Source organism: Triticum aestivum, chromosome 6A (genome assembly GCF_018294505.1).
Source record: "Triticum aestivum cultivar Chinese Spring chromosome 6A, IWGSC CS RefSeq v2.1, whole genome shotgun sequence".
NCBI classification, from domain to species: domain Eukaryota; kingdom Viridiplantae; phylum Streptophyta; class Magnoliopsida; order Poales; family Poaceae; genus Triticum; species Triticum aestivum.
In genome coordinates, this window is record NC_057809.1 from 614666968 (window position 1) to 614676721 (window position 9754).

The 9754-nt window shown below is 44.2% G+C and overlaps 1 protein-coding gene across 1 annotated transcript; it reads left to right on the forward strand.

The window, feature by feature from the left end:
• Nucleotides 1-5759: 5759 nt before the first annotated feature.
• On the forward strand, nucleotides 5760-9471 carry LOC123131418 (uncharacterized). Its single transcript, XM_044551102.1, has 5 exons — nucleotides 5760-6004; nucleotides 6156-6637; nucleotides 7458-7614; nucleotides 8258-8474; nucleotides 8558-9471. The coding sequence occupies exons 3-5, from the start codon at nucleotides 7512-7514 to the stop codon at nucleotides 9057-9059; spliced, it is 822 nt and encodes a 273-aa protein (XP_044407037.1). The 5' UTR covers nucleotides 5760-6004; nucleotides 6156-6637; nucleotides 7458-7511; the 3' UTR covers nucleotides 9060-9471.
• Nucleotides 9472-9754: the final 283 nt, after the last annotated feature.

Below are 9754 nucleotides of genomic sequence, written 5' to 3' on the forward strand. Positions count from 1 at the left end.
CAATATATATTATTTTCAATAAGTCAGTTGCTCGCTCCATTGTTCCGGAGAACGGAGTTTTAGTCATCTTGCCCATAAGGCATGGTTCGCAAGCATCAAGTGATTCATAATCAAGTGATTCCAAAATCCCATCAGCATGGAGTTTCTTCATGCGCTTTACACCAATATGACCTAAACGGCAATGCCACAAATAAGTTGCACTATCATTATTAACTTTGCATCTTTTGGCTTCAATATTATGAATATGTGTATCACTACGATCGAGATCCAACAAACCATTTTCGTTGGTGTGTATGACCATAGAAGGTTTTATTCATGTAAACAGAACAACAATTGTTCTCTAACTTAAATGAATAACTGTATTGCAATAAACATGATCAAATCATATTCATGCTCAACGCAAACACCAAATAACACTTATTTAGGTTCAACACAAATCCCGAAAGTATAGGGAGTGTGCGATGATGATCATATCAATCTTGGAACCACTTCCAACACACATCATCACTTCACCCTTAACTAGTCTCTGTTTATTCTGCAACTCCCGTTTCGAGTTACTAATCTTAGCAACTGAACTAGTATCAAATACTGAGGGGTTGCTATAAACACTAGTAAAGTACACATCAATAACATGTATATCAAATATACCTTTGTTCACTTTGCCATCCTTCTTATCCGCCAAATACTTGGGGCAGTTCCGCTTCCAGTGACCAGTCGCTTTGCAGTAGAAGCACTCAGTCTCAGGCTTAGGTACAGACTTGGGCTTCTTCACTTGAGCAGCAACTTGCTTGCCGTTCTTCTTGAAGTTCCACTTCTTCCCTTTGCCATTTTCTTGAAACTAGTGGTCTTGTCAACCATCAACACTTGATGCTTTTCTTGATTTATACCTTCGCCGATTTTAGCATCGCGAAGAGCTTGGGAATTGTTTTCGCCATCCCTTGCATACTATAGTTCATCACGAAGTTCTACTAACTCGGTGATGGTGACTAGAGAATTTTGTCAATCACTATCTTATCTGGAAGATTAACTCCCACTGATTCAAGCGATTGTAGTACCCAGACAATCTGAGCACATGCTCACTGCTTAAGCTATTCTCCTCCAACTTTTAGCTATAGAACTTGTTGGAGACTTCATATCTCTCAACTCGGGTATTTGCTTGAAATATTAACTTTAACTCCTGGAACATCTCATATGGTCCATGACGTTCAAAACGTCTTTGAAGTCCTGATTCTAAGCCGTTAAGCATGATGCACTAAACTATCAAGTAGTCATCATATTGAGGTTGCCAAACATTCATAACGTCTGCTTTTGCTCCTGCAATCGGTCTGTCATCTAGCGGTGCATCAAGGACATAATTCTTCTGTGCAGCAATGAGGATAAACCTCAGATTACGGAGCTAGTCCGCATCATTGCTACTAACATTTTTCAACATTTTTTCTCTAGGAACATATAAAAAAATAAAACAGGGAGCAAAACGCGAGCTATTGATCTACAACATAGATATGCTAATACTACCAGGACTAAGTTCATGATAAATTAAAGTTCAATTAATCATATTACTTAAGAACTCCCACTTAGATAGATATCCCTCTAATCTTCTAGGTGATCACGTGATCCATATCAACTAAACCATGTCCGATCATCACGTGAGATGAAGTAGTTTCAATGGTGAACATCACTATATATGTTGATCATATCTACTATATGATTCACGCTCGACCTTTCGGTCTTAGTGTTTTGAGGCCATATCTGTTATATGCTAGGCTCGTCAAGTTTAACCTGAGTATTCCGCGTGTGCAACTGTTTTGCACCCGTTGTATTTGAACGTAGAGCCTATCACACCCGATCACCACGTGGTGTCTCAGCACGAAGAACTTTCGCAACGGTGCATACTCAGGGAGAACACTTATACCTTGATAATTTAGTGAGGGATCATCTTATAAAGCTACCATCGAACTAAGCAAAATAAGATGTATAAAAGATAAACATCACATGAAATCAAAATATGTGATATGATATGGCCATCATCATCTTGTGCCTTTGATCTCCATCTTCAAAGCATCGTCATGATTTCCATCGTCACCGGCATGACACCATGATCTCCATCATCTTGATCTATATCAATGTGTCGTCATATGGTCGTCTCGCCAACTATTGCTCTTGCAACTATTGCTATCGCATAGCAATAAAGTAAAGCAATTATTTGGCACTTGCATCTTATGCAATAGAGAGACAACCATAAGGCTTTTGCCAGTTTCTGATAATTTCAACTAAACATGATTATCTCATACAACAACTTACTCATCACATCTTGACCATATCACATCACAACATGCCCTGCAAAACAAGTTAGACGTCCTCTACTTTGTTGTTCCAAGTTTTACGTGGCTGCTACGGGCTGAGCAAGAACCGTTCTTACCTACGCATCAAAACCACAACGATAGTTTGTCAAGTTGGTGCTGTTTTAACCTTCGCAAGGACCGGGCGTAGCCACACTTGATTCAACTAAAGTTGGAGAAACTGACACCCGCTAGTCACCTATATGCATAGCACATCGATAAAACCAGTCTCGCGTAAGCGCACGCGTAATGTCGGTCCGGGCCGCTTAATCCAACAATACCGCCGAGCCAAAGTATGACATGCTGGTAAGCAGTATGACTTATATCGCCCACAACTCACTTGTGTTCTACTCGTGCATATTACATCAACGCATAAAACCTGGCTCTGATACCACTGTTGGGGAACGTAGTAATTTCAAAAAAATTCCTACGCACATGCAAGATCATGGTGATGCATAGCAATGAGAGGGGAGAGTGTTGTCCACGTACCCTCGTAGACCGAAAGCGGAAGCGTTAGCACAACGCGGTTGATGTAGTCATACGTCTTCACGATCCGACCGATCAAGTACCGAACGCACGACACCTCCGAGTTCAGCCCGATGGCGTCCCTCGAACTCCGATTCAGCCGAGTGTTGAGGGAGAGTTTCGTCAGCACGATGGCGTGGTGACGATGATGATGTTCTACCGACGCAGGGCTTCGCCTAAGCACCGCTACAGTATTATCGAGGTGGACTATGGTGGAGGGGGGCACCGCACACGGCTAAAAGATCAAACGATCAATTGTTGTTCCTATGGGGTGCCCCCTGCTCCCGTATATAAAGGAGTGGAGGAGGGGAAGGGCCGACCCTCTCTATGGCGCGCCCTAGGGGAGTCCTACTCCCACCGGAAGTAGGATTCCCCCTTTCTTAGTAGAACTAGGAGCCCTTCCAAGTAGTAGGAGTAGGAGGGAAGGAATGGGAAGGGAAAAGGAGAAGGAAAGAAGGGGGCGGCCCCCTCCCTAGTCCAATTCGGACCAGCCCATGGGGAGGGGTGTGCCCACCCTTTGAGGCCTTTCTCTTCTTTCCTGTATGGCCCATTAAGGCCCAATACAAATGCCCGTAACTCCCCGGTACTTCCGAAAATACCCGAATCACTCGGAACCTTTACGATGTCCGAATATAGTCGTCCAATATATCGATCTTTACGTCTCGACCATTTCGAGACTCCTCATCATGTCCCTGATCTCATCCGGGACTCCGAACTCCTTCGGTACATCAAAACACATAAACTCATAATATAACCGTCATCGAACTTTAAGCGTGCGGACCCTACGGGTTCGAGAACTATGTAGACATGACCGAGACACGTCTCCGGTCAATAACCAATATCGGAACCTGGATGCTCATATTGGCTCCCACATATTCTACGAAGATCTTTATCGGTCAGACCGCATAACAACATACGTTATTCCCTTTGTCATCGGTATGTTACTTGCCCGAGATTCGATCGTCGGTATCTCAATACCTAGTTCAATCTCGTTGCCGGTAAGTTTCTTTACTCGTTCCGTAATACATCATCCCGCAACTAACTCATTAGTTGCGATGCTTGCAAGGCTTAAGTGATGTGCATTACCGAGTGGGCCCAGAGATACCTCTTCGACGATCGGAGTGACAAATCCTAATCTCGAAATACGCCAACCCAACAAGTACCTTCGGAGACACCTGTAGAGCACCTTTATAATCACCTAGTTACGTTGTGACGTTTGGTAGCACACAAAGTGTTCCTCCGGTAAACGGGAGTTGCATAATCTCATAGTCACAGGAACATGTATAAGTCATGAAGAAAGCAATAGCAACATACTAAACGATCGTGTGCTAAGCTAACGGAATGGGTCAAGTCAATCACATCATTCTCCTAATGATGTGATCCTGTTAATCAAATGACAACTCATGTCTATGGCTAGGAAACATAACCATCTTTGATCAACGAGCTAGTCAAGTAGAGGCATACTAGTGACACTCTATTTGTCTATGTATTCACACATGTATCATTTTTCCGGTTAATACAATTCTAGCATGAATAATAAACATTTATCATGAAATAAGGAAATAAATAATAACTTTATTATTGCCTCTAGGCCATATTTCCTTCAATTTGTCACTCCATTAATTATATTTTTATGCAACTTCTTAAGGTTGACAAAATAGGAGGAATGCCAAAGTAACAATAAAAGGAAAGATGGTCCAGACCTCCACCGGAAATCTTGAAAATCAATACGGACGGTGCATTTCTAAAAGAAACAAAAAAAATGGAGGATGGGGCTTTGTAATCAGAGATGATTGTGGTATGTTGATGGCTGCTGGAGCACGTAGTCTGGAGCGAGTGTCGGATGCGCTTCGTTCAGAGGCTTTGGCGATGCTTTATGCCATAAACACAACCATCCAAATGGGATGCAATCGAGTAATTATGGAGACGGACTCTATACAGGTGAAGAACGCAGTTATGTCGACTCTCGGAGTTGTTTTCAAAGACATCAAGTTCCATTTGTGTGTGGGATTTAGTGAAGTTTCTGTTGTATCATGTCCCAGAGTTTGTAATATAGTAGCGCGTTGTTTAGCAGCACATGGTGCTAAATTGGAAGCTCGCACATGTGAGACTTGGCTTGGCCAGTTTCCAGATTTTGTAAATGACGTTGTAGCTGGAGATCTGTCCAGCACTGATATATAATGAAATGCAATTGTGTTTCTTTAAAAAAAAAGTGACCCCTGGAGGTCCGTACCAGGGATAACCTTCATTAGTTGTTCTCAAATGGCTCAAATCACTGCCCCTCGCTCGTCATGTGTCCCCGACACCTCGCGCCTCCCGCACCAACAACTCAATTCGATGGAGGCGTGCCTAGGCCGACCCATCTACGAAATGTGTCCAGCATGCGTGCCGCATGCCGGGCACTGTCCTTTTAGTCCTGTGTCCGGCCAGACACATGTGTCCATTAGCCGGTCCGCGTAGCACGACCCAATTGGTCAGGTTTGACTACACTAGAGTAGTAGACACAAAATCCTCAGCAACAAAAAAAGTAGACACACACCGATTCAAAGTTTGCCAAACGGGCCGGCCTGGCCTGGCCCACCGCAATTGTGCCTGGCACGGCATGGCTTACAGGGTCACGATTATTGGACGGACCGTGTCGTGCCAGCCTGCGTGCAACACTCCCCGGCCCAGGCACGACCTAGTTAGTAAACGGGTTAGCCGGTGGCACGTTTAGCACCCCGGGCCACATATTTTTAGCCCGTTGGGCTGTATTTTAGGTATATATACCTAAAATAATATAAGAAACGGGCCGTGCCGTGCCATGCCTGGCCCATGGCGGATCCACGGGCTCCCTCTGCTCCCCGAAAGAAAGGGAGAGGGCCAATCAAAAGCCCATCTGTTCGCTACCTTTTGCCCCATCTCCTCTTTCCCCGTTGGTGGCGGCGGCGCAAAACCCTCTCCTCTTTCTCGGGCGGCGAAGGCCAGACGTAGGGCGGCGGATACAGCGCCGTCACCGGGAAGCGGCGGCGGGCGGCGCAAACCCGGGCGGCCAAGATCACGACGTGGGACGACAGCGGCACAAAACTCATGCAGCGAAGGCCCGACGTAGGGCGGCGGATACAGCGCCGTCGCCGGGCAGCGGCGGCGGGACAGGAGAGGTCTGCTCTCTCTCTCTCTCTCTCTCTCTCTCTCTCTCTCTCTCTCTCTCTCTCTCTCTCTCTCTCTCTCTCTCTCCGGAGCAATTAAACACGGCGCACGTCATCGGTGTCGACGTACCGCCCACCCTCTCATATGTTCCTCCCTCAACAGGAGGAGATCCCCACAGCGGCGCAGATCTTGCCATGGCGGCGCCACCTCCACCGCCGCCACTCCGTTCACCTCGCCAGCATTCCTTGGAGGCAGGTTTATTTAATTTGTTTTACGTAATAATAATATTTATGGTATACCGATCTAATTAATATATTTTCTAGAATCATCCGGAGAAGGAAATACGCGAGGAATCAAATCAATTTCCAAGCCCTGTACGGTTAATCCCCTCACCAAAGGGATTGAGTGGGATTGAAGAGGTTTGAGAGGATTTTGACTTGCAAGGGATTTAATCCCTTTCAATCCCTTCCAAACCTCTCCAAATCCTGCCTAACCGAACAAGCCCTAATGGGATGTGCAAATCCACCCGTATCTTTTAAGCAGAGATATGGGTATGCCCCGTTTGGGAAAGCAATATTTTCTGCACATCTGTGCGGAAGTTGTGTCGCAGATTGTTGTGCTCGCTCAGTGAGACTGCACTTCAGGTTCGTATCTTTCTACCATGCTGTCGCAGTTCTGTGCACGGGTTGCAAATGAGAAGGTTAGAGAAGACTTGTACATTATGGTTGAGACCTTATTTTAAGGTTTCAACAGCTTAAACTGTGACTGGATTTCGGCTTTTGATCGGTGTAGATATGTGCATGCAGATGAACACTATGAATTCACAAATTTAGAAATGTTATAAATAATATGTGCAGGTGCAGATAAAAGCAACAAAACATGCATACATCTCAATTGCTATACTCCTGCATATGGTTTTCATATTCTGTGCGCTCACCCTTGTGCTTTCCTTTGTTGAACTCTTTTAGTTAAGGTGCAAATAAAAGCAATTATAGAACATGTATAGATCTCAATTATTATCCTCCTGCTTATGGTTTTGATGTTTAGTATGCTCACCCTTATGCTTTTCTTTATGGAGCTCTTCTAGCTAAGGCGCAAATGAAAGCAGTAGAATCTGTATATATTTCAATTGTTATGCTCCTGCATATGGCTTTGATAATCTGTGTCCTTGCCCTTATGTTTTTCTTTGTTGGACTCTTTTAGTTATGAGTGGTTTTCTTCGAACAGATATGTGAATTGCGTAATTTCGTTTGCATGTGTATAGAGTATAGACACACGGAACTTAAATACTTGCAGATGTAAAGTTGTTATAGTAGATATGCATATGCAAATATTATGATTATTTGTAGTTATATTGTTTATTCACATGTTGTTCAGTGTTTCCCAATACTAGCTGTAACATTCTACTGCGTATTCATGTTTTTCTTTGTTTTGATTCGGCTTTCAATTCATGCTTATGCACAGAATGTCCGTGTCATCATCTTTGACGTGAGAGGCGGAGGGCAAGAATTGCGCTCTATGGTCAATAGAAGGATGACCCGTCACCGTGCCATGGCTCTGCTGGTGTACATGGGTGTACCGGTCACCCCGGCTCCCAATCCCTTCAACCTACCTTCCCCGGGTAATATCACTGATCATGTAGATATTTTCTGAACGTAAAAGCTATATCAATGGCTAAATAGGATTACTTTCATCCTCATCTGCTTGCAAAGTTGAAGCTGATCGACGCATGCACTTTGAGTAGAAAGTAAATTCAGAATTTTGCATGTTCTCTATTCAATGGTTTTTATGTGACACATGATCATGACTAAACATTAATTTATATCAAATAAATTTTTCAGCCCAAAAATCCCTTGCATCTGTCACACTGTAACCGGAAATGAATGGGGAGTAGATTTTTCGTGCTTGAGTTCAGTTACACGCACTATCCACAGCGTCCACTTTACTTGAGATCTGTGTCGTGTGTAGAGTGTTAGCAGAGTTCAGGGGAATCTCTGTTTTTATCACATTTTGTTTTCCCCTACAACAGTGCCTCTAACGGTCCTCCTTTTTATGTTCACGTGTACCCGACATGTGAGTGAGAGGCTGTGAAGGGGAGAGTGAACCAGTGAGGGTGTCTACTCTGCTATTATTTTTAAATGTCATTTTGTTTCTCCTTTATATTCAAAAATTGTGTTTAAGTTATGCCGGTCTTTTGCTTTTCATTTGTACTTTATGAATCAACATTTGGCATTCATCGATTCACCGTTACATGTTTAATTCAGGCCATAGCTATCATATCATCCGGTTGATAGACCCTTACCAGCCGCAGCTGCAAGTGGATTTGCTGATTAGAGATACTGACTTATACCTTGTCGCATTTCGCCGTTCACTCGATGACAATTGGGGCAATTGGTATAGATTCAGTGATCAACAAGTACCTAGCTTTATTGTTGCTCTTGATTTGGGTTTCACTTCCAACTATTCTCGTGTTCCTGGCAGGTATGGTTAATCAGTAAAACAATTTTTCATGTTTGTTCTTATGTGAAACAAGTGTGCTAACGGTGACCAAGCGAACTATGCAGCATTCCGACAGTAGGTGGTCCCGAGGACATGGTTTTTATCTTCAACACCTTGGCACGCCATGAGGACAGGTTGAGGTTGGTGATTCCTGCAGTCCAGAGAACTCTGCACATTGCTACAGTCCTGAGAGCTGTGCAGAATGCTGCAGTGGTTTTCTGTGAGGTTATGAGATTCATTGCTGTTTTGCTCGAGATGGTCCGTAGACTGGAAGCAGGGGAGGCCGCGTCTGTGTTGCCTGGGGAGATGTGGGATATGATTACCTCGTGGCATGTGGATTGTTGGTTTATCCTTGACGTGAGGAGGCGATTGGCGTTACCCGCACATCACTGGGAAAGCCATGTTAATGAGGTTGACAGACAGAGATTCGATCAGCTGATCAACCGTGTGAGTGTCATCATCTACATTCCAGAGTTGTTCACTTCTGATACACGGCGGATGACTCGACGGCAGGAGAATGAGGTGCGCAATATCCAGGATCCAGGTTTTCCCGCTGCAGATGCTTAGAGCCTGTTCGGCAGCTCTCCGCTCCTGGAGCGGCCAGAGCATCATCGAACAAATCAGCTCCACGCTTTCCTCGTCCCGGAGTGGAGCGGTCCGCAGGCCATTTTCTCGGAGCCCCCGTATTTCGCGGAGCTGGTGAATTGCCGAACAGGCTCTTAGTGTCATATCATGCTGTTCCAGGTCCTTGAGGGCTATGCTGATCTTAGTGTTAGCACTGCTGCCTATAAGTAATTTTGTGTTGTATTTGCAACTGCTGTTACTATTAGCATAGACCATATAGGGTGTGGTGTCCCGTGACATCTTTGTGCTAGGGTCATTATGTCTTGTGGTAGTTGATGTAGTCGCTGAGTTGCGTCTGGTCTTGATGATGAAACGTTTGGGATATTCCCCGCTTAATCCACTTGCAGTATCTCTATACATCTGTAAATAAGCTGCAGATGTCCAAACAAACACCTTAATGAGAAACTTGCACTATCTGCATTTCATTTTAATTGTTATTGTGATTGTTATCCTTTCATGAGAGGAATAAATGTGCAGTATTCTGGCTACATGAGTTATGACCAAACCGAACGAGAAATATTGCTGAGCTTCATTATAAACTATAGTTGATACCCTGCGCGTAGCTGTGGTGAATTCTGCTGCTTATATAGTTGTTTTGTAGAAATGTTTTTTTACGCAAAACCTTGTACAGTAGGAAC

Coding starts and splice junctions, on each gene's coding strand:
- LOC123131418 (XM_044551102.1), top strand. CDS start 7,512: ATGGTCAATAGAAGGATGACCCGTCACCGTGCCATGGCTCTGCTGGTG. Junction 7,615..8,257: donor CTTCAACCTACCTTCCCCGG/GTAATATCACTG, acceptor TGTTTAATTCAG/GCCATAGCTATCATATCATC. Junction 8,475..8,557: donor TATTCTCGTGTTCCTGGCAG/GTATGGTTAATC, acceptor CGAACTATGCAG/CATTCCGACAGTAGGTGGTC.